Source organism: Protopterus annectens, chromosome 13.part0 (genome assembly GCF_019279795.1).
Source record: "Protopterus annectens isolate FY-2018-M chromosome 13.part0, PAN1.0, whole genome shotgun sequence".
Taxonomy (NCBI): Eukaryota; Metazoa; Chordata; order Ceratodontiformes; family Protopteridae; genus Protopterus; species Protopterus annectens.
Genome location: NC_056747.1, coordinates 344,584,999 through 344,609,440, shown reverse-complemented (window position 1 = coordinate 344,609,440; position 24,442 = coordinate 344,584,999). Strand labels below are relative to the sequence as shown.

Sequence of the window (24,442 nt, the reverse complement as noted above, 5' to 3'; positions counted from 1 at the left end):
CGAAATACAAATGGAACCTACAGTAATAAAATAAAAAAAAAAATTGAAAAGCAGTTAACACACGCAGACTATTCCCCCCAGCAAAATATCAGCTTTTGGCATTTACTTCTGTAACCACCCAAAAAGTAAAATAAATATTCACCACCGTATGCATTTCAATTTGCTGTTACTACTCACAGCCATAGCCTTACAACACTCTGTATCTTTATATATAAAAGAGAAAAAAAGAACGGATGACTGCTGTGGGTAGAGTGTATGGTTACCAGTAATCATAGATAATGGAATATTTAATGCCCTGTTAGGAAAAGGAAAAATACCTGCAAGAAAAAAATTGTCCAAGATATCGCAAGTGCATGAAATAAAGAAAGCATGGCCAAAGTAATATATTTCAGCTTGCTTCTCTTTGACACACACAAACTGTCCCCACCACAACAAACCATAACAATGACTGGTTCATTCTGCTCATGTAACTGGCCTTTGCTTTCTCATTGGCTGCTGCTAAAAAGATGAGTACTGCTTTTGACTATAACCTTAACGATAATGAATAAAGTGAAAGAAATAATAACCAGAGTAATGTATTTAAATTTTGCTGATGCCATTTAGCTCTTCACCCACTATGATGAGGATGATTTAAAAAATTGAAGTATTCCTCTAACATAGTAAAAGGACATTAACTGGCTAGAAACTTCTTGCTACTATCTGAGACAAGAGGGATTTTAACTGGGTGTTGCCTTATTTTGTGATGTTCATTTCTTCAATGATTTTTCCGATTGCTGGTACCAATTTTCACCTACTACGAGTGCTGATTAGGATAGATGAAATGGATAACCAAGGCATGAAACAATGAAAATGTTCTTGCATTACTTCACTGCAGTGCAAGCATGTCCAGCTTAATAGAAAAACAAACTGTGATTTGTCATTTTTGGTTTTCTAAACACTGATACTACAGTGTGTAAAAAGGCATACATATAAATTTCATTTGTATTTCTAATGAGTGCAAATGTCCTAACAGGAAGAAATGAAAATACACTTTAAAAACTCAAAACATCACATTCATTTTAACAACTTTTAACAATTTAACTTGTGCAAGTATCAATGCATTTTAATGAGCTTCTGATTTCAAAACTGCCTAAGACTTGTACCAGAGTATGTAGAGTGATACAATTTGCTTTTGATGTAATGAAGCTTTTCCTTCCAACTCTTCTCTGAAATGGTCTTTTGTTTATCAAGACATACCCAGTAAACAAAAACAATGTTAAACATCTATCTATACATACCATTTTTTCATTTGCCTTGTTTTTGGTAATTAACAAACAAAAAAAAAATCCAGAAAATGAAAATGCAAAGCAAAACTTACCGGTACTCCATGAACAACTGATGCTTCCTGACTAGAGTCCATTGTGATTGGCCTGCTGTATTTTGGGCTAGCGGGGTTTCCAATCATAAGAGGCCTTACAAAAAAAATAAAAGAAAACAAAACTCTTAACAATAAAACCAAGCAGAAAGAACAAACTTTCATATTTCAAAACGTTAGGAGGGACCCTTCCTGTACTTCAAAAGTCTTCCTCTTATGTGAAATACACAACATTCCATCTTTATAAATGCCTTTCTTTCTTTTAACTTTTGGGACACTTTCAATGAAAACTAGTAACCAATAACCAAAGCCAACCCTTGAAGAGTAAACAAATGAAGCAAAATCTGAAAAAACTTGAAGGAACTTTGTGGTAGACCTACATATTAAAAACGTAAACCAATGCCAACAGTTAAGAGCTTTTGTCAAAATACAAAAGACTGTCAAAGCTGTTAGTGCATAAAATGTTCACAATTTAAATAATCATTACTCAATTTAAATAATCCTTACTCAGTCATGTGACCAAAACCATCCAGTGGTAAAATTCACAAAAAGTGTAATCTCATGTTAAGCACAGTCAACAAAGTGTCGTTAAGACCTGGTACCTTGGTGGAATTTAAGTTGTTAAATTAATTTATATTTCCGAGGTCTAGATCTTTCGTCACATTGAATCTTGTCCCAAAAAAAAAATAAAAAAAAAAAAAAAAAAAAAAAATTATGTACTCACCATAACATTCCATCTGAGTAGTTGTGCTTCATTTGTCTTCAACCTGTGGGAATACGGATCTGTGTCAGATCCGAACCGTCAAAGATTATAAGCATCAGCTCAAAACTCCAGACTCCTCCCCTTAACCATAATCCACCTCCCTTGCCTTCCATCCCCAGATCGGGTTTGCTGAACTTACACTTATAACCCAACCTGATAACAAACGTGAGACCTATACTAACAGCCCGCAGGCTGAACATGCACCAAAGGTCCGGGGGAAGGAGGGAGGGATGTTTGAAGACAAATGAAGTACAACTACTCAGATGGAACATTATGGTGAGTACACAACTTCTTTATCTGAAGTAGTTTACTTCATTTGATCTTCAATCTGTGGGACAGAGTCCCCAGCTACTAAACTCCTGGGTGGTCCTCATGGAAGGATATTCCTGAGCACCGCGGAGACAAAGGATGCTCTCCTAGATGTCAAATCCAAATTATAATGGGAGATAAACGTATGAGAAGAGGACCAAGTAGCTGCTGAACAAATGTCATCTAAAGATACACTAGACCAGAAAGCTGCAGATGTAGCCATGGACATGGTGGAATGAGCTTTAACCTGACCTGGAGGAGACATGCCTTTGTCCTTGTACACCTGCAGGATGCATAATGAAATCCATCTAGCTATTGTGACCTTGGAAATAGGTTTGCCCAAAAAGGATCTATAGAATGAGACAAACAATTGATCAAATTTACAGAAATGTTTTGTCTTGTGTAAATAAAATCATAACTGTCTGTGAACATCCAACATGTGTAGTTTGTATTCCATTTTGTTGGTAAAATTGGGAAAGAACACAGGCAAATTTATAGTCTGACTGATATTGACTACTGATGCCACCTTAGGAAGAAAGGATGGATTGGTGCGAAGGAAAACTCTATCTTTATGAAAAATCATGTATGAAAATTTTATGGCCAAGGCCTGCAATTCCGAAACCCTCTTAGCAGAAGTAATAGCAACCAGAAAGGCTGTTTTCCACAATAGAAATTTTAGATCAACAGTAGTGGCAGGCTCGAAAGGCAGGGCAACCAGAGCTTGAAGAACCACAGTAAGGTCCAACGGGGGACAGGATCTTTGACCAGGGGCCGTAGCAAAAAGGTACCTTTAATAAAGGCTTTACACACTACACTCTAGAAGATGCCAAGGAAGCAGAATTCTCGCCCACATGAAAATGAGAAAAAGCAGCCAATAGAACTTTGACAGTAGAAGAACTAGCTCCATACTGGAAAATATCAGCTAGGAAATCAAGGATAGTGAAAACTGGAGGCGTGAAAGGATCCAAACTCCTCCGAAAGGCCCAAAAAGTAAAACGTTTCGACCTGCTACGATAAACCATTCTAGTTGAAGACTTGTGAGCAGCTACCAAAATAGACTTAACTGAGGAGGAAAGACCGGGAGTCCTAACGATCACGGGAACCAGAGCAGCCAAGCAGTGAGCTTCAGGCTGTCCAGATTCGGATGAGGCATCCCGATGGGTGTGAAATCAGATCCTGAGAGGGATCTAGGATCCATGGTGGAGCCAGATGATGAGACCAAAGGAAGGGAAACCATATCTGGCGAGGCCAGAATGGGGCAATGAGGACCACCGTGTTCCCCAGTCGGCAAGCTTTCTGCAGAAGCCTCGGGATGAGAGGGACTGGAGGGTAAGCATACAAAAGACCAGGAGGCCAAGCATGAACTAGAGAGTCTCTGGGGGACTCCCCCGGCGGGGGGTTCAGAGCGAAAAACCTGCTGCACTTCATGTTGGAAGGAGATGCGAAGAGATCACAGCAAGGTTGACCCCACTTGCTGAAGATCTGTTCCGCTACTGACGGATTCAGAGACCACTCGTAAGGCATCAGAATGGTCCGACTTAGCCTGTCCACTAGAATGTTGGACCGTCCTAAAAATAGAAGTTATGTTCATACCATAACGTTCCATGTTAGTTGTCTTCTTCTCGCCTTCTTCTTGCTGGATGGGTTCGGAGCCGACCTCGGCTCCGACTCGGCCACTCTAAAAGCTCGAGAGTTGGTTCCACCGGCTCGAGGCTCCCCTTATATCCCACAATGCTAGGCGAGAGTTACCTCAGATCTCGTTTGTAAGCTAACCCAGCTTATATCAAAAACAGTATAACTGTGAAACAGAATCCACCTCTAACAGCAGGAAGAAAAGGGGTGACCTATATCCTGAAACAAGAAAATATGCATAATAGCATATGACTAAGAAAGAGGTGGTAGAAAGAGAGGTCACGATCACAACTCCTCTAGGTCTGTCCAGGCCAGGGGGAAGGAGGGTGGGAAGAAGAAGGCGAGAAGAAGACAACTAACATGGAACGTTATGGTAAGAACATAACTTCTATATGTTAAGTTGTCTATCTCGCCTTCATTCTTGCTGGATGGGACCGCCCCTAGCACCTTGTCCCGGTGGCCTAACGGAACAGACTCCTGAGAACAGTGGAACCAAAATTAGCTCTATGCCTAGAAGCTAAATCCAACTTATAATGGGAAATAAAAGTGTGAGGAGTAGCCCAAGTAGCCGCTGCACAAATGGTGTCAATAGGCAGTCTGTCTTGGAAGGCTAGAGAAGTAGCCAAAGCTCTGGTGGAATGGGCTTTAGGTTTATTAGGCAGTTTTTGGTGTCTAATCTCATAAACAAGGGTAATCAGAGATGTTAGCCATCTGGATAAAGATACCTTTGAAACTGGAAGTCCCTTTCTGCTTTCCGCATAGGAGACAAACAGCTGATCAGATTTTCTGAATAGTTTCGTCCTGTCCAAGTAGTACCTTAATTGACGATGAACATCCAGGTAGTGTAATTTTTGTTCAGACCTATTTGAATAATCCGGGAAAAAGACAGGGAGGTCAATGCATTGGTTTAGATTTGATGTTGAAACCACCTTAGGCAAAAAGGACGGGTTAGTTCGAAGGAAACTCTGTCCTTATGGAACACAAGGTAAGGAGAACGACAACTGAGTGCTTGAAGTTCTGAAATTCTTCTAGCTGATGTGATAGCCACCAGAAAGAGAGTTTTCCATGATAATAACTTTAAGGAACATGAAGCTGCAGGTTCGAAAGGGGGAAGAATCAAAGAAGCAAGAACTAAATTTAGGTCCCAAGGAGAAGGAGGATTTCTTACAGGAGGTCTGAGAAGAAAAACTCCTTTCAAAAAGGCTTTGCAGAGTTTGTGGGACATTAGGGCAGATTCAGAAATACCCACATGGAAATTAGAAATAGCTGCCAATTGAACCTTAAGAGTAGATGGAGATGAACCTGCATGGAAGAGTTCAGCAAGAAAATCAAGGACTAGTTGGATGGAAGCGGTGAAAGGATCTATGTCCTTTCCTTGTGCCCAATATGAGAAGCGTCTCCACTTACTCAAATAAATCTTTCGAGTGGAAGATTTATGGGAAGCTATCAAAATATCTCTAACAGAGTGAGATAATTGAGGAAGCCTGGCTACGGTTGGAAGTGGAGGAACCAAGCAGTGAGGTTCAGAGAGGGGAGGGAGCGATGAAACTGACCCGACTGATGGATCAAAAGATCTGGAACTAGGTCCAGATTCCACGGTCGCTCAAAAGAAATCGATGTAGAAAGGGGAACCACACTTGTCGAGGCCAGTAAGGAGCAATGAGGATCAATGAGGCCTTCTGAGCGATAGCTTTCTGTATTACTTGAGAGATCAGTGGGAAAGGAGGAAATGCATACAGAAGTCCCCGGGCCAAACTTGGACTAGCGTCCCTGCTGGGTTGGCCTGGTAAAGGGAATAGAGTGAAGTATTCTCTGCACTTGCTGTTTTGGGGAGTAGCAAAAAGATCGCAGCAAGGCTGACCCCACTTGAGAAATATCTCTCTCACTACAGAGTCTTTCAGAGACCACTCGTGAGGCATGAGAATAGCTCTGCTCAACTTGTCCGCAATGTGATTGGACTTCCCGGGGATGTGTGTTGCTATCAGAAAACGCTGAGAAGAAATCGCCCATTGCCACAGTCTGAGTGCTTCTCGACACAGGGGGTATGATCTGGTTCCGCCTTGTTTGTTGATGTACCACACTACAGACATATTGTCTGTCTGGATTGCAATCGTTCCCAAGGGAAGAGAGTCTTGAAGGGCTTGCAACGCTAAAAGCACTGCTCTCATCTCCAGAACATTTATGTGCAAGTGGCATTCGTTTGGTTGCCATGTGCCCTGGACTGTCCTGCCCTGATAATGCCCCCCCCACCCGATCAGGGAGGCATCCGTTGTCAGAGTAGCAACCGGAGGAGGTGGAACAAATGGTCTCCCCAACAGGAGCTGGGGGGAAGACATCCACCACATGAGATGCTTTTGCACGCTTGCGTGATCATAATGGTGTGAGACATTGGAAGTTCCTGGTATGACCATTGAGAAAAGAGCATCCACTGAAGGATCCGCATGTGGTATCTGGCCAATGGGAGGAGAGGTATGGCCGCTGCCATGATTCCCAACACCTTTAGAACTAACCTGGCTTTGGCTCTGTTGTTGTTGAGAAGAAGTGACACCAATTTTTGAATGTCTGATATCCTTTGGTTCGTTAGTGTTGCCGACATGTTTACAGTATCTAAATTTGCGCCTATGTAGGTAATAGTGAGACAAGGCGACGACACAGACTTTTCGCAATTTATTGAGATACCCAGTTTTGACAGACGAAAAAGTGTAATCTCTGGCCATCAGAAGGAGATGCTTGGTGGGAGCTGTGAGGAGCCAGTCGTCCAAATATGGAAACACCTGGAATCCTTGTCGCCTCAGGTGAGAAGCTACCACTGCCATGCATTTGGTAAACACCCGGGGGGCAGTGGTGAGACCAAAGGGCAGGGCCCTGAATTGAAAATGACTGGTTCCCAGCCTGAAGCGGAGGAATCTTCTGGAGCGTCTGTTCATTTTATGTGATAGTACGCCCTGAAGGTCTATAGAGCACATCCAGTTTCCTTTTCCCAATAGGGGAAGAATGGATTGCAGCGTGACCATCCGAAATCTTGTTTTCTTGACCGATCTGTTCAAGATACTGAGATCCAAAATTGGTCTCCAGTCCCCTGTTTTCTTTGGAACTAAAAAGAACCTTGAGTAGATTCCGGATCCTTGTTGATCTGCTGACACTGGCTGAATAGCTCTTTTTGCAAGCAGTTTTGAAATTTCCAAAGCTGCTATATCCCTTTGAGCGGGTGGAACATCTGGAAGGGATTTTTTTGACTGATTTGGAAAACGAAGAAAGGGGATAGAATAACCTTCGGAAATGATGGACTGTACCCATTTGTCTTGTGTCAAGGATAGCCAGGCTTCTGGGTACAGTGACAATCTTCCCCCGACTGCCTCCGAAGATGGGCAGTCGGGCAACACCTCAGGGATGCTGAAAGGGCTTGTCAGGAAAGGCTTCCCGATTGCCCTGGTTCTCATGGACCCCTGCCCCTAGGGCGACGCCTACCATTGTTATTCCCACCTCTGCCTCTGGTAGGAAAACGACTCTGTCGTCAGGCTAAGTCCCTTGAGATTGTTTACGGAACCACATTTTTCCACCCTTCTGGCCTTTGGGGTAAGGCCTAGAAGGAGTCGAAAACGGACTCCGACGGCAGAAAGGGTCTTGCCATCAGTCTCGCACCTAGTCAGGGTTTCTTTCACTTGAGGACCAAAAAGAGATGATCCATCAAAAGGGAAGTTCGTGAAAGACGTCTTGAAAGGTTCCGCAAAGTTGCATAGCCGCATCCAGGCGTGCCTACGTAAGGCTACCCCTGTTCCTGCGGCTCTGCTCGCTCCATCGGCCGCATAAGAGAGGAGGCGCATGGAGGAGTTGGAAATGGAATTAAGGATAGCCAGCTGCGTGTTCATTTTTTCTTGGAACCCCACAGCTGTAGGGTCCTTCAACATCTCACTCGCTTCCTTGACCAAGTCCCTTTGAAGACGAGTGAAATGGCACAGGTAATTCAGCGAACGCATGGTAAATGTCGCTGAGGAGAACATCCGCTTCCCGTACCTATCCATGGACCTAGATTCCTTGTTAGGTGGATGGACAGGCACTGAAGGATCAGCCAGTTCCTTCTTTGTGGCGGCAGCTACCACCATAGCATCCACAGAAACTCCTTTTGATAAAAATTGCTTGTCTGATGGAGCTGTGATGAATTTGGAGGGTCTCCTGGGAGTGGGGTCCACTGAATCAGGAGCCGCCCATGCCTTTTAGCAACCACCTGCATGAGGGGGTCGAAGGGGGACACCCAGGAGGTGGAAGGACGAGAGCCAAACGCCTCAAGATACACAGATTCGTCCTCTGAGGGGTTGAGGGCTGGCCAATTTCCCTCTGTTTAAGGATCTCCAGAATGTCTGCAAATGAGACATCTTCAGAAGGGGAACGGGGAACCCTCAGAATCATCCAGATCTGTGTCCGATGTGTTTGACTCACGTGAGTCAATGTGCTTCCTCTTGCACTGCCTCGTACGATGGGCGTCTTCTGCCAAATCAGGAGAGGCCTCGAAGAGGATGAAATCCCAAAGGGGCTCCTGAGGAGCTGGCTCTCTGCGGTCCGGGATGAGGGAGTGAGTTGACTTACCCTGAGGCAGCATAGAGGGAGGGGCTGACGGAGCAGACTGTGGAGTAGAGCCAGGCTCTAACACACTCCGCATGACCTCGAAAGCACCCCTGTCAGGCAGAGCCAGGGGTCCCCGCCCGAGGAGCTAAGGACCCCCTCGGCACCGACAGTGATGGCTCCGAGGCGATGTCGGAGCCGAACTCACCAGCGCCGAAGCACCGAGAGGAGAGGGGTCGGACAAGGGTCCGATGCCACTCACCCCGAGCCGACAAGGGAAGTCCGCGCCGAGATTCCTCCACGGAAGAAAACGGAGCCAACGACGGAGCCGAAGACAATTGTCTCGGCCCGGCGACCACAGTCTCGGTTCCGACGACCCGGCTCCGAACTCAAAAGAGTCGAAGGAGGAAAGAGTTGATGGACCGGGGCAGGCACCGACTGATGAGTCGGGCTCTGAAGCATCTGGGCAAGTGCCTCGGACTTAAGTAGTCGACTCACCACCCTCTGAAGGTCATGATCGGAAAGCCTCGATGACCTAGAGGAATGAGACCTTTGGCTCCGTTCAGACAGCAGGGGAGATCCTGGAGCAGAATGAACGGAGCCAAGAGAAGGTGACCTAGACCTCTTTCTGGTTGTGGGTTTCTAAGATCTTGTCGGTGCCGACACAGGTACTCGATAACCTCGGCCCGCCGAGCCGAGGAAGCCACAGAAACTGTGGACTGAGTCTTATCGGCTCCAGCCGGAGCCGATAAAGGCAAAGGTTGAACAACCTGAGGTCTCGGCTCAGAAGCCGGAGCCGAAGACCTCGATGCCTTAGAGGGCTTCCCTGTTGAAACTGACAGGGAATCCTCTGGTTTTAACAAGCCTCTCAAAATTAACTTGTTCTTTCTCTCCTGCAGGACCCTGGGGCTGAAGCCATGGCACACAGCACAGGAGTCCTGCAGGTGCAAAGGCCCCAGACAGTAGACACAAGAAGTGTGAGCGTCTGTCAGAGACATTTTCTGACAGCACGCATCACACTTCTTGAATCCAGAGACCTTTGCTTCCTTTGACATTATCCTAACTGACAGGTGTACACTAACACACACCAAACACACAGTTATACCCTGTCAGAAAAATTATTAATACTAAAAATAATAATTTTAGTAAAAATACTAGAAATTAAGCACAAAAAAGTTAAAGAAACTACACAAACACACCCTAAGGAAGGGAAGGCCAAAGGCCCAAGGAAGAACCAGGTTCTTTTAAAGAGAAAACGGGGAAAAATAGGGTCGGGGATAAAAAACTATATTCTACACTAATTTGTGAAGAATTAAGGTTAAAAGGGGAAAAAAGAATAACTTTTTAGTATAAAAAGCTAACACTCACCAGGAACCGGTAGAAGCAACCAACCTCGAAGCTGTAGCGGCAAACGAGATCTGAGGTAACTCTCGCCTAGCATTGTGGGATATAAGGGGAGCCTCGAGCCGGTGGAACCAACTCTCGAGCTTTTAGAGTGGCCGAGTCGGAGCCGAGGTCGGCTCCGAACCCATCCAGCAAGAATGAAGGCGAGATAGACAACTTAACATTGTGCATTGCGACAAGAAAGCGACCAGTGGAGATCGCCCATTCCCACACTCTCATGGCCTCACGACAAAGGGGATAAGATCTGGTCCCTCCCTGTTTGTTGATGTACCAGACAACTGACATGTTGTCTGAATGAACAGCAATCGTCCCCAGAGGAAGAAGGGCATGAAGGGCCTGCAATGCTAGAAGCACCGCCCTAATCTCTAAAAAACTGACATGCAAACTGGTCTCCACGGGGGACCACAGGACTTGGACTGTTCTGCCCAAACAATGCCTCCCCCACCCATGTTGGGAAGCATCAGTGGTCACTGTGGCTTGGGCCGGGGCTGGAATGAAGGGTCATCCCTCCAAAATGTCCGGAGAGCTCATCCACCATATGAGGGACGACTGACACACTTGACTTAGGTGGATAGGATAGGTTAGTGACAAATCCAACAGGGACCACTGAACCGCCAAAGTTCACTGAAGAATCTGCATGTGTAGTCGGGCACATGGAAGGAGAGTTATGGTCACGCCATCGAGCCTTGGGCCCTCAATACATATTCTGCTGTTGGGAAATGAGAATGGTAAATTAGGGAGACATGCATCCTGAGGTTCTGCACTCTCTCCCAGGTCAGGAACACCTTGCCCTGGAATGTGTCTATCCTGGCACCAATGTAGTCTATCATCTCTACAGGCTCTAGTAGAGATTTGGATGTGTTGATTGTGATACCCAAATTCAGGGCAAGTGTCAGAAAGTAGTCCCTGGTTTGGGAAAGTAGACGCCTGGTGGAAGAAGTGAAGAGCCAATCGTCCAGGTACGGATAGACCAGAATCCCCTGAAGCCTCAGGTGAGCCGCTACCACTGCCATCACTTTGGTAAACACCTTGGGGGCTGTGGTGAGACCAAAGGGTAGAGCTCAAAATTGGTAATAACTGGTCCTTAGCCAGAAGTGGTAGAACCTCCTGGAGCTTCTGTGCATCTTTATGTAATAGTAAGCATCCTGGAGATCTAACGAGCACATCCAGTCGCTCTCTTGCAGGTACGGCATGATGGACTGTAGAGTGACCATCCGGAACATTTCTTTGGACACTGACATGTTCAGGATGGAGAGGTCCAGAATGAGCCTCAAGTCCCCTGTTTTCTTTGGCACCAAAAAGAACCTGGAGTAGAAGCCCGATCCGGACTGATCTAGGGGGACGGTTTCAATGGCTCGTTTTTTTAGCAGCTTGGAAATTTCCTGTGCTGCTGCCTCCCTTTGCGTGGGTGGAACGTCCGGCAGATGTTTGGGAGGGGCTGGAGAACCCAAGAAGGGGGATAGAATATCCTCTCAATATGATTTATGGCATCCAGCAGTCCATTGTTATGGACACTCAAGCCACTGGGTGCAAGGACAATTTTCCCCCGACTGCCTCCAGAGTAGAGCAGTTGGGCAACCCTTCAGGGTTGCTGCCCGGGTCTGTCCGAGAAAAGATCTCGAGACCCGAAGATTCGAGGACCCCCTCGGCCTCCGGGCCGGTGTCCATTCTGACCCCCCTCTGCCTCTGGGGAAAGAACAGCCCTGAGTGTCCCGGGAATACTGAGACTTCCGGAACCACATCTTCTTTTGCCCTCTCTGGTTCCGGGAAAATAAGAGAAGCGGATCCCGATGGCAGACAGTGTCTTCCAGTCCTTCTCACTCTGGACTAGCGTACCTTTAATGGTCTTACCGAACACAGTCGAGGCGTCAAAAGGGGCATTAGCAAAGGACGCCTTAAAGGGTTCGGTAAATTGGCATAACCTGAGCCAGGCGTTATGCCTCATGGATACACCGGACCCAGCCACTCTAGCTTCTCCTTCTGTTGCATGGGAGAGGAGTCGCATGGACGTATTCGATACTACTCTCAAAGTGGCCATTTACGTGGAGAACAAAGCCTTTTCCTCCTGCGACATGGACTTGGGTGGAGACTCCTTCAGCTCCTTCACCAGGTCTCATTGGAGTCTCATGACATGGGCCAAGTAGTTCAGCGCCCTTACGGAAAAGGTAGCTGAAGCATACACCCACTTCCCTAGTCGGTCCATCATCCGAGACTCTCGGTTAGGAGGGTGGACCAAGGAACTTTCCAGAGATAGATCCCTTTTAGTGGCTACTGCTACCACCATGGCGTCCACAGGAGAGCCCTTGTTCTAGGAAGGCCTGTCTACGGGGGGACTCAAAACCTTATCGGGGCGCTTGGGGATCGGCTCCATGGTATCAGGTTCCTTCCACGCCCGCAAGGTAATCAAATCCACTAAAGGATCCGCGGGACACACACACACCCAAGAAGTACACGGGCCCAGGCCTCCAGAAACACAAACTCATCAGAGGAGGGCTTAGGGACAGACCAACCTCCCCGCTGGCACAGGATCTCCATGATGTCTCCAAAGGGGACATCGTCGGAAGTTGACCTTGGGGAGCCCTCCCCTTCATTTAAGTGTGCCCTCGGTCAGGGACTCAGGGGAGTCCAAGTGCCTCCTCTTACATGTATGTTTACGGGGCACATCTCCCGTGGGGCTCTACGGGAAGTGCTCACAAGCCACCTGTTCCTCTGGGGAAACCGTCTGGGGCCCTTCAGGCACGGGCTATCCCTCTGGTAAGATGACAGGGACCGTAGACAGAGCCGAGGGGGTCTGGGTGGAGCCCGGGGGGGGGGTCGGGGGCCCCGATCTAACAGAGAGGACCCGTTCTACCACGAATGCCGAAGGACAGCAAAGCTCCTGTGAAGCCAATAAGGAGGCCGGTCTCCCCGGATCCGATGCGAGAATTGGAGCCGGAGTTCTGAGAGAGGGAACCTGGACCGACAATGTCGGAGCCGATGGAAAAGGTTCCACTCCCTTGGATCGGACCTCCAGGCTCCGGCTCCGTGAGCTGCTCGGATCCGAACTGGTTGGATCCGAGATGCTCCAGGCAGCTGCCGGCATCGAGGATGTAAGGACCGTCGGTACCAACGACCAAGGCCAACCTCGGATTCGAGAACTCCAAAGCTGAAGGTCGGATCGGGGAAGGAGTGAAACCGAGTGGACTGAGATGAGGCCACAGACTCCGACCGGGCAGGTCGGGGAGCTGAAGCCCAGGAGACCAAGCATGCCTCCTCTGGCTCTGGGGAGAAACTTGGAGATCGGAGCCAGGGGTGTCACGGATCCAAGCGGATTTACTGGGTGACACAAGCTACGGAGACCTCTTCCTCTTCTCTTTCGGCCATGACTCTCTCCTCCGCTCTCTACCCCTCCTCTGCTCCGCTACCACACGCTTAGAAGCTGAAGTTTGAGTCTCAGCCTGGGAGGGAGGGGAAGCCAGAAGCAGAGAAGTGGGAGAGGCAGCCACGGCAGCTGCCGTGACTGAAGCCGTGGATGAGGAGGGAGGATCAGTGGCAGGAAGATGCCCCTTGTATTTCAACGCCTAGGGGGGGTTGAACCCCGCACAAATGGCACAGTCAACATTAAGGTGGGCCACACCTAAACACAGTACACACAAAGTGTGGCCATCCGCTGGGGACAGCTTATGGCCACACTCTGTGCAGCACTTAAAAATAAGCTTTTCAGCCATCCTAGGAAAGAAAAGACAAAACTTTCCACTGAAATTTTAACACACACTCACTCAGCACACACTAAACAGACTAGAAAACGGGGGAGGCGTACACAGAGACAAACTACACTACCTAACAACTACTAAGAGGTACACACGAAGCCAAAGCGATAGGAGGGAAGAAAGGATACCTACGCTAAGCTAAAATGGCTAACAAAAACAGAAATTAGTAACTTACAATACCAGAAAAGTACCCTATTAACTGGTGCTTCAGAGACACGATGCTATAAGCAAATCGCGGTAAACGAGATCTGGGGATGGAAGGCAAGGGAGGTGGATTATGGGTTAGGGGAGGAGTCTGGAGTTCAGAGCTGATGCTTGTAATCTTTGCCGGTTTGGATCTGACACGGATCTATATTCCCACAGGTTGAAGATCAAATGAAGTAAACTACTTCAGATCACATTTTTTAAAAGATTTGCAAAATAAGGTGTGTTTATAAAGAGCATTTCTCTCATTTTTTTTTTTACAGTAAAACAGTGTTCATAGATTCGATCCCTTAAAGCCTGCTCAGTCTTGCCTACAGAGAAGGCATCACATGATGTACACTGAGCGAAAAAAACAATTGCGTTTGTACTATAACTGAATTTCCTAGGGCAAGATATTACTCATTATAATTAACAACAGATTTTGTGACTGCATCTAATATTTATCTGCATGGTTTACAACATCCATATTTTTAACCATTTCCTCGGTTCTACTCTTACAATTGTTAGTCCCTTCTTTCTCCAAAACGGCTTTTAAATTAGGGTCTATGTTATATATTCAAACTGTCAAAATGTCGAATACCATATGTTCGAGACCATATGGTTGATATTTGAAAGTTCGAATATAATAAAACATACTTTAACAGTGCGAGCAGGGGGGGCAAGCCCCCCTGCACCCCCCTACTTAAATATACCAACTCTGAGACCACACTTCAGTGCAGAAAAGGGAAATTCTCCCATTCTGCACCATATGGCACCATTAAAGTCAACCTTCGAGCACTTGAAATGTCGATCATATGGTCTCAACCATATCACAGTCGACATTTCAAGTGTTCGTTTATTTGACATAGAACCTTAAAATAGCATTTCTTCGATAAACAAACTTAGGCTCTAAGCCTAACATTGATTTTAAACTTCCAGTATTAGTCTTAAGCCATTTGCATTTAATAATTTTGCAGACTTTCTTAATATCATAAGTGTAACTGGTTATACAGGCACACTGATCTATATCAGAAAAGTACAGTTGTGTACACTTACCATAAATGTAGATGTTCGAGTGTATTCACTGTTGCAGTCATTACATCTGGGTAATCTGCTGGCAGGTTGCCCTCAGTCGGCCCGATTAACAAATTCTTGGGTCCTGCGTCAGTGGCTGTCCATTCTTCCATGACGTCAGGTCATCAGGGGTATAAAATATGCAGCCGACGCCATTACATCAGTTTTTCTTGCCCCAGATGTCAGGTGCCCCCCAAATGAGGAGCTATATAGTAATTTAAAACACAAAAAATATATACCTCCAAACAAAAGCAAATACACCAAAAAGGCTTTTAAGCATGGTAAAAGAAAGGAGAGGTATAGTAAAAGAAAAAAAACAGGGGGCTGGAGGGTGGGTAACCAGGACTGTTTATTTTATTTATTTAATTTTTATTTAACATTTGTTGACCGGGAATGTCCGACTAGGTTCCACAGAGCCTGTTTTCAGCGGAGGCCCGGGGAGAAATGCTCCAGACTGCAACAGTGAATACACTCAAACATCACATTTATGGTAAGTGTACACAACTGTACTATGTTCTTCATGTTTCACTGTTGCAGTCATTACATTTGGGTAGATTCCCAAAGCTATGGTTGGGAGGATGGATTTATACAGCATTAGGACCAGCTATAAGGCCCTGCAATACAGCAGTGGCAAAGCCAGCTCTGGATTTAGAGAAGAAAGGTAAATGGTAATGTTTGGTGAACGTATGAACTGAGCTCCAGGTAGCAGCTTCTAGAATGTCTCTGGTAAGAACACCTATGAGAAAGGCTGTAGAAGTAGATGCAGCCCTGGTGGAATGAGATCTGATCCCCCGGGGGATAGTTTTAGCATGGTGCATATAGCGAAACAAATACAATGGCTTATCCATTTAGAAATAGTCTGCTTTTAAATAGCTTTTCCCTCTGCCCCTGCAGCAAATGCTACCAGTAGTAGTTCAGATTTCCTTAGAGATTTTGTCCTGTTTAAGTAAAATCTAAGTTGTCTGTGTACATCCAATGCATGCAGAATCCACTCCCCCTTGTTCTGTGGATTGGGAAAGAAATTTGGCAAATGAATGGTCTGATTAAGAGCCAGACTGGATACCACCTTAGGCATGAAGGATGGATTGGTTCAGAGAGACACCCTGTCCGCATGAAAAATAATGAAAGGCTCCACTGCCATAAGAGCCTGTAATTCAGAAATCCTTCTAGGTGAAGTGACTGCTAAAAGGAAAGCGATTTTCCAGGAGAGAAATTTTATGTCTGCAGTAGCAGCTGGCTCGAAAGGAGGGAGAGTGAGTTTTTCCAATACAAAATTGAGGTCCCAGGCAGGGGTTGAAGCTCCCCTGGGAGGTCTTAAGTTTTTGGCCCCTCTGAGATACTGCTTTAGCAGAGGATGAGAGAAAAGGGGAGGTTCTGTGTTGTAATGAGCTGAAATGGCCAAGGCAAGGATTTTTATGGAAGAACGAGACAGGCCCTTGTGAAGCATCTCACATAAGTATTGTAAAATCTGAGAAATATTGGGCACTGCTGTGCTTATTCCTTGTGAATGGTTCCAGGCACAGAATCTTTTCCATTTGTCAGCATAAGATTTTCTAGTACTAGGCCTTCTCGCCTCCAAAATTACATCAATCACCGGTTTGCTGAGGGATGCTAAGGGTGAATTTAGGTGATTAGCCACACTGCAAGATTCAAAGTTTGGAGTTGAGTGTGCAGAATTTAGTTGTTCTGCTGAGACAGTAAGTAAGGTGTCTGAGGCAGGTGCCACGGAGGAAGGTGTGACACATTGCGCAGGAGTGGGTACCAGTGTTAGCGAGGCCAGTCTGGAGCAATCAGAATTATTTTTGGTTTGTCCTGTCTGACTTTTAGTAGAACTTTGGAGTTCAGAGGCAGAGGGGGAAAAGCATAGACTGATAGGCTTTTCCAGCTGAATGACAGAGCATCTACTTTCCAAGTTTTTTTGTGATGAGTTCTTGTGCAGAATTTGTCCAACTGATAGTTCTGGGGGGAGGCAAAAAGATATATGTCTGGACTCCCCCATTTGCATGTCAACATGTTGAAAATATGTGGTTCCAGTTAACATTCGTGTGGGTCCATGAGATTTCTGCTTAGTTCGTCTGCCAGAGAATTCAGCTTTCCTGGCAGGAATTGAGCCTGTAGTTGTATTTGGTATGTCAAGGCCGTGTTCCACAATGCCATGGCTAGTCTGCAAAGGGGATAGGAATGTGTACCCCCCTGTTTGTTTATGTACCACATAAATGTGGTATTGTCTGTCTTTATCAGAAGGTAGTCCTTGAAGGCTGTCGGTGCATTCTGTATAACTAGCATCTCTTTCTGATTGATATGAAGGTGCATTTGACTTGGGCTCCATTTGCCCTGAATGCACTTCCCTGCCAGATGAGCCTCCCAAGCATAGTCTGATGCGTCTGTAGTTAGGGTTTGGGCAGCAGCGAGTGGAGTGAATGGCAGTCCCTTGTTTTGGTGGCAGGCCTCTGCCCACCATAGGAACTCTAGTTGCAGGCAAGGTATGATAGGAATCATTGTTTCCAGGCTGTGACAATGTTGACTCCATAAATTTTTTAAGTACCACTGAAGTTTCCTCATATGCAGTCTTGCATATGGAATTAGAAGAATGCAGGAGGTCATGAACCCCAAGACTTGCAGAATTTGCCTTGCAGATAGCAGGGTTTTTGTGGCCACGTGTTTGAAGTAAGTCACCAATTGATTTTGCTTTTCTGGCGTAAGGTAAGCCATCTGGGCAGTTGCATTCAAGCTTGCACCCAGGAATGTAATTTTTTGAGAAGGTATCAGTTGTGATTTATTTTCGTTTATGGTGTACCCTAGACAAGTTAGAACCCTTTTTACAAACGCCAGATGCTGTAGAAGAATGTCCTTGTTTTCTGCCTGAATTAGGCAATCGTCCAGGTATGGATATATTTGAATATTTCTTTGCCTGCAAAATGCAATTACTGGAGCCAGGCACTTTGTGAAGACCCTGGGCGCAGCAGATAAGCCAAAGGGCAGTGCAGAGAACTGGTAATGCAAGTCGCCTGCTTTGAAGCGGAGGTATCTTCTGCAAGATTCCCTGATTGGGTTATGCAGGTAAGCCTCTTAAGTCTAGAGTTACCAACCAGGCATCTTTGCCTAGCATGGGAAGTAGCTGTTGAAGACTCAGCATCTTGAATTTTGGAATGTCCAGAAATGTGTTTATAGAGTAGATAAGTCCAGACTGGACGCCATGATTTATCTTTTCTGCGTACCATGAAAAGTCTTGAATAGAAACCTTGCCCCTTTTCCTCTTCTGGAGGGACAGAAGTTGTTTCTGGGCCTCTGCCAACTGATTTGGGGACAGGTCTGCCCATCCGTTTGGGATTGGCAATGTGTGGAAATGAAATCTGTATCCCTGGGATACTATATTTAAAACCCATTTGTCCTGGGTTATCAGTTGCCAGTTTCGTGCATGAAGTACCAGTTTTCCCCCCAAAGGGGCGGCCAAAAGTTAAGTGCTTGGTGAGTGTAGAGGGAAGTCATTGAGACTGTTTACCATAGGGAGGTGCCTTGTTGTTTCCAGATTTGGAGGTGGAAGCACCCAATTGTTTTGTTCTAAAAGTCCCTTGTGACTGAAACCTGGAGCCTTTGGAATTCCTGGGTTTGACTTGAGTGGCTCTCGAAGGAACTGGAAAGGACCAGTTCTTAGTAGGCCAGTGCCTACTAAATCTTGGAGGTTGCACTTGTAAGAAATATTTCACAGTTTGCATAGATTTAGCTTTATCTTCCATCTTTTTTAAAACTTCTTCAGCCTTATTACCAAAGAGACTGTCCTGTTGTAAAGGAGCATCCAACAATTTTGTTTTAACATGATCAGGCAGAGTTTGCTCTTTCAGCCAAGCATGCCTTCTTAGCACAGACCCAGTTACAGCAGCTCTGCAAGAGGCCTCCAAAGAATCAAAACCACATTGCAAAGTATGTTTTCCAACTTGTTAAGCTGAATGCAATAAATCCTATAAATCTTTATTTTCCACACAGTCAGAAATTAACATCATTTTCTGTTTTAGCAGTCCCATGATATGCTGTTGATATTTAAGCATATGAAATTGACAGTTTAAAGCCCTGATTGCCAAGGTTGCAGAAGTGTAAACTTTCTTACCCCATATATCCAGCGCCCTGGAATCTCTATCAGAAGGGGTAGGATGTTTAGCAATAAAGGCCTTAATGCCCTTGGGACCCTGAGAAATAGTTTCAGGATCTGTAATAGGATTTTTGAGAAGGAATTTGTGGGAGTCAGGAATAGTACAGTTGTGTAGACTTACCATAAATGTAGATGTTCGAGTGTATTCACTGTTGCAGTCATTACAGTTGGGTAATCTGCTGGCAGGTTTCCCTCAGTCGGCCTGAATAACAAAGTCGTGGGTCCTGCATCGGTTGCTGTCTCCTCTTCCATGACGTCAGGTCGTCACAGGTATAAAACATGCAGCAGACACCATTTTAATCAGTTTTTCTTTCCCCAGATGTCAGGTGCCCCCAAATGGGGAGCAAAAATATATAAATAAACTGTAAATATATAAATGCACCTTAGAAACATAAAATTTACCTTCAACTAAAAGCAAATACACCACAAAGGCTTCTGAGTATAGTGAAGGAAAGAAAAGGTATAGAATGGGAGATGGCAGGTGGGTAACCTGGACTGCAAAAGTGAATACACTCGAACATCTACATTTATGGTAAGTGTACACAACTGTACTATGTTCTTCATGTTTCACTGTTGCAGTCATTACATTTGGGTAGAATCCCAAAGTTGTGGATGGGAGGATGGAACTAAACAGCATTAGGAGCAGCTATAAGGCACTGCAGGACTGCAGTGGCAAAGCCTGCCCTAGATTTAGAGTAGAGAGGTAAATGATAATGCTTTGTGAAAGTAAGAACAGAACAGAGCTCCAAGTAGCAGCTTCTAGAATGTCTTTGGTTGGGACCCCTCTGAGAAAAGCTGCTGAAGTAGAGGCAGCCCTGGTGGAATGGGATCTGATCCCCTTGGGGACAGGATTACCATGGTGCAAATAGCAGAAACGAATGCTGTGGCTTATCCATTTAGAAATAGTCTGCTTTGATATAGCCTTCTCCTCTGATCCTGCAGCAAATGTTACCAGTAGTTGTTCAGACCTTTAGAGATTTTGTCCTGTTTAAGCAGAATCTTAGTTGTCTGAGCACATCCAATGAATGCAGAATCCGCTCCCCCCTGCGGATTTGGGAAAAACGTTGACAGGTGAATGGTCTGGTTAAGAGCCACACTGGATACCACCTTAGGCATAAAGGAAGGGTTGGTCCTTAGGGCCACCCTGTCCAGGTAAAATATAATGAAAGGCTTCACTGTCATGAGAGCCTGTAGTTCCGAAACCCTTCTAGCTGAAGTGACTGCCAAAAGAAAAGCTATCTTCCAAGATATAAATTTTATATCCACAGTAGCTGCTGGTTCAAAAGGAGGCAGGGTAAGTTTCTCCAGCACAAAATTGAGGTCCCATGCAGGAGTTGGTGCTCTCCTGGGAGGCCTTAAATTTTTGGCCCCTCTGAGATACTGTTTTAGCAGTGGATGAGAAAAGAGGGGAGGCTCTGTGTTGTAATGAGCCGAAATGGCAGAGGCATGGATTTTTACTGAAGAAAAGGATAGGACCTCGTCAAGCATCTCAGTTAAGTATTGTAAAATCTGAGGAATATTAGGCCTTGCTGTGTCTATTACTTGTGCATGGTTCCAAGCACAGAATCTCTTCCATTTATCAGCATAAGATTTTCTAGTACTAGGCCTTCTGGCTTCCAAAATGACATCCATCACAGGTTTACTGAGAGATGTGGTTTGAATAATTAGTTGATTAGCCATGCTGCAAGATTCAGAGTTTGGAGCCGAATGTGCAGAATTTGATAGTTCTGCTGAGACAGTAGATGAGGTGTTTGAGGCAAATACCACGGAGGAAGTTGTGACATATTCCTTAGAAGTGGGTACCAGTGTTGGCGAGGCCAGTTCAGAGCAATTAGAATCACTTTTGTTTTTTCCTGTCTGACTTAGTAAGACTTTGGAGAGTAGAGGCAGAGGGGGAAAAGGCACAGACTGATAGATTTTTTCCAGCTGAAGGATATAGCATCCACTTTCCATGGTTTTTTGTGATGAGTTCTTGCGCAGAATTTGTCCAACTGATAGTTTTGGGCAGAGGCAAACAGATCTATGTCTGGGCTTCCCCATTTCTGTGTTGGGGAGAGGCAAACAGATCTATGTCTGGGCTTCCCCATTTCTGTGTTAACATGCTGAAGATTTGTGGATCCAGTTTCCATTCGTGCGGGTCCATAAGATTTCTGCTTAGGTTGTCTGTCAGAGTATTTTGCTTTCCTGGCAGGAATTGAGCTTGAAGATGTATTTGGTAAGTCAGGGCTGTGTTCCACAAGGCCATGGCTAGTCTGCAAAGGGGGTAAGAGTGGGTACCCCCCTGCTTGTTTATGTAACACAACTGTGGTGTTGTCCGTCTTTATCAGTAGTTGTCCTGGATGAAGTAAGTCCTTGAAGGCTGTCAGAGCATTCTGAACAGTTAGCATCTCTTTCTGGTTGATATGCAGATGCACTTGGTTTGGGTTCCATATGCCCTGAATGCATCTCCCTGCCAGGTGGGCACCCCAAGCATAGTCTATTGCGTCTGTAGTTGGGGTTTGGGTGGCAGGGGGTAGAGTGAATGACAGTCCCTTGTTTTGGTGATATGTCTTTGCCCACCAAAGAAACTCCTGTTGCAGGCAGGGAATTAGAGGAATCATTGTTTCCAGGCTGTGACAATGTTGACTCCATAAACTTTTCAGGTACCATTGAAGTTTCCTCATATGCAGTCTCGCATATGGAATTAGTAGAATGCAGGATGCCATGAACCCCAAAGCCTACAGAATTTGTCTTGCAGAGAACTGGGTTTTTGTTGCCATTTGATTGAAATATGTTGTCAATTGTATTTGTTTGTCTGGCGTGAGGTAAGCCATCTGGGCGGTTGTATTCAAGCTTGCACCCAGGAATGTAATATTTGAGAGGGTACCAGTTGTGATTTCTTTTCGTCTATGGTGCACCCTAGGCATGCTAGAAGCCTTTTTACAAACTCCAGATGTTGAAGAAGAGTGTCTTTGTCCTCTGCCTGAATGAGACAATCGTCCAGATAAGGATACATTTGAATGTTTCTTTTTCTGCAGAATGCAATTATTGGTGCCAGGCACTTTGTAAAGACCCTGGGCCCAGTAGATAAGCCAAAGCAGAGAATTTGTAATGAAAAAAACCTGCTTTGAAGCAAAGGTATCTTCTGCAAGATTCCCTTATTGGGATATGCAGGTATGCCTCTTTTAAGTCTAGGGTTACTAACCAAGCATTCTTGCCTAGCATAGGCAGTAGCTGTTGTAAAGTCAACATTTTGAATTTTGGAATGTCCAGGAACGTGTTCAGAATCGATAAGTCCAGTATTGGACGCCGTGAATTGTCTTTTCTGGGTACCAGGAACAGTCTTGAATAAGATCCTTGTCCTTTTTCCTTTTCTGGTACCGGTTGAATAGCCACAATATCCATGAGGGACATGACTTGTTTCTGGGCCTCTGCCCTCTGGTTTTGCGTCAGATACGGCCATTCGTTTGGAATTGGCAAAGTATGGAAATGAAATATGTACCCCTGGGATACTATGTTTAATACCCACTTGTCCTGGGTTATTAACTGCCAATTTTGAGCATGAAGCGCTAGTTTCCCCCCCAAGGGGGCTGCCAAAATATAAATGCTTGGAGATGGTAGAGGAAAGTCATTGAGACTGCTTACTGAAGTGTTGTGCTTTGTTGCCTCCAGATTTGGAGGTGGAGGCACCCCATTGCTTTGACCTGTAAGATCCCTGCGATTGATATCTGGAGCCTTTTGAGTGCCTGGGTTTGCCCTGAGTGGCTCTGCTGGACACAGGAAAGGACCAATTTTTAGTAGGCCAGTGCCTACTGAACCTGGATGGCTGCATTTGCAAGAAATCTTTTACAGTTTGTATAGATTTAGCTTTGTCTTCTATTTTCTTTAAAACCTCTTCTGCCTAATTACCAGAGTATCATGCTGCAAAGGGGCATCCAACAATTTAGCTTTAACATGATCAGGCATATTTTGCTCCTTGAGCCAGGCATGCCTTCTTATCACAGATCCAGTAACGGCGGCCCTACAAGAGGCCTCCAAGGAATCAAAACGACATTGCAAAGTATGCTTTACAACCTGTTCTGCTGAATGCAATAAATCGTGCAACTCTTTATTTTCCACACAATCAGAAATCAACATAATTTTCTGTTTCAGTAAGCCCATAACATGCTGTTGATATTTAAGCATATGAAACTGGCAGTTTAAAGCCCTGATTGCCAAGGCTGCAGACGTATAAACCTTCTTACCCCATCTATCCAGCGCCCTGGAATCCCTATCAGAAGGGGTAGGATTTTTGGCTGCAGAAGCCTTTACACCCTTCGGACCCTGAGAAATAGTCTCAGGATCAGCAGCAGGATTTTTGAAAAGAAATTTGTGGGAGTCAGGAACCCTGTAAAATCTGTCTGGCTTACTAGGAGCCAGAGGCAGGGAATCAGGAGTCATGCTTGATTCCGAGAACACATCATCAACAATGTCTAAAACAGGAGGTACTGCCAAAGGACTATGCTGAGGAAGAAGAAGGAAATCCCAAAGCCTCTTTTTTGATTCAGAGAAGTCCTGACTCTCCCAGTGAAAATGCTCCCTTAAAGTATGCAAAGTCTCTCCAAAAGAGTAATCCTCAGGAGGAGATGCAGATGGGATGGATTCCTCTGCATCAGAATCCTCATAAGGTGGAATAGAGAATTCCTGATCAGAAGAGGAATCAGAAGAAATGGAAACCTGATCTTAAGATTCATAATCAGTGCCTTGCCTAGGCCTCTTAGCAGGGGTGGGGGTGGGGGTTTGGGAACCCCTGATCAAGGTAATTAAATCCTCAGCCATTTTGATCATTCGGTTTTTAGGCATAGGGGCCTGAGCACGTGGCTCATGCGTCGCTTTTTTAGACATAGAAGTTGTTTTTGACCTTGTTTTTGTTGATGGCGTCGGTTTAATATAAAAATGTTGAGGCCTGAAAACACCCTCAGAAGCTGGTGCCTGTTCAGCGGCTCCGGACCCATCCAAGGGAGAGACATCAGTGGGTTCAATACTTTGCAAATCTCGCAGCATACCGGACTCCGAATGGGTCTCGGTAGAGGCCTGCGACTCAAAAGCAGTGGGTATCAGGGGCTGCGAAAGCACCTCACCGAGTACAGGCGAACCGGCGACTGGCTTAGGAGAAGTTTTGTCGTCGGTTTTGGACCTCGACGGTCTGTCTCTGTCTCTTTCCCTGCGGTTTTTGTGAACTCCGGTAGTCGGATTGCTAACCGACGACATTTCAGGGTAGTTAAATGTTGTGTCTTTTGGCTTATCCC

The 24,442-nt window shown here is 45.6% G+C and overlaps 1 protein-coding gene across 1 annotated transcript in view; it reads right to left on the bottom strand.

Moving 5' to 3' along the window:
* LOC122787314 (heat shock factor protein 1-like) overlaps window positions 1-24,442 on the bottom strand; it is a 592,645-nt gene that overhangs the window by 354,977 nt on the left and 213,226 nt on the right. Inside the window, exon 7 of the mRNA XM_044053959.1 lies at window positions 1,358-1,451. Coding sequence (XP_043909894.1) covers window positions 1,358-1,451 — 94 coding nt within the window. The remainder of the gene's footprint in view (window positions 1-1,357; window positions 1,452-24,442) is intronic.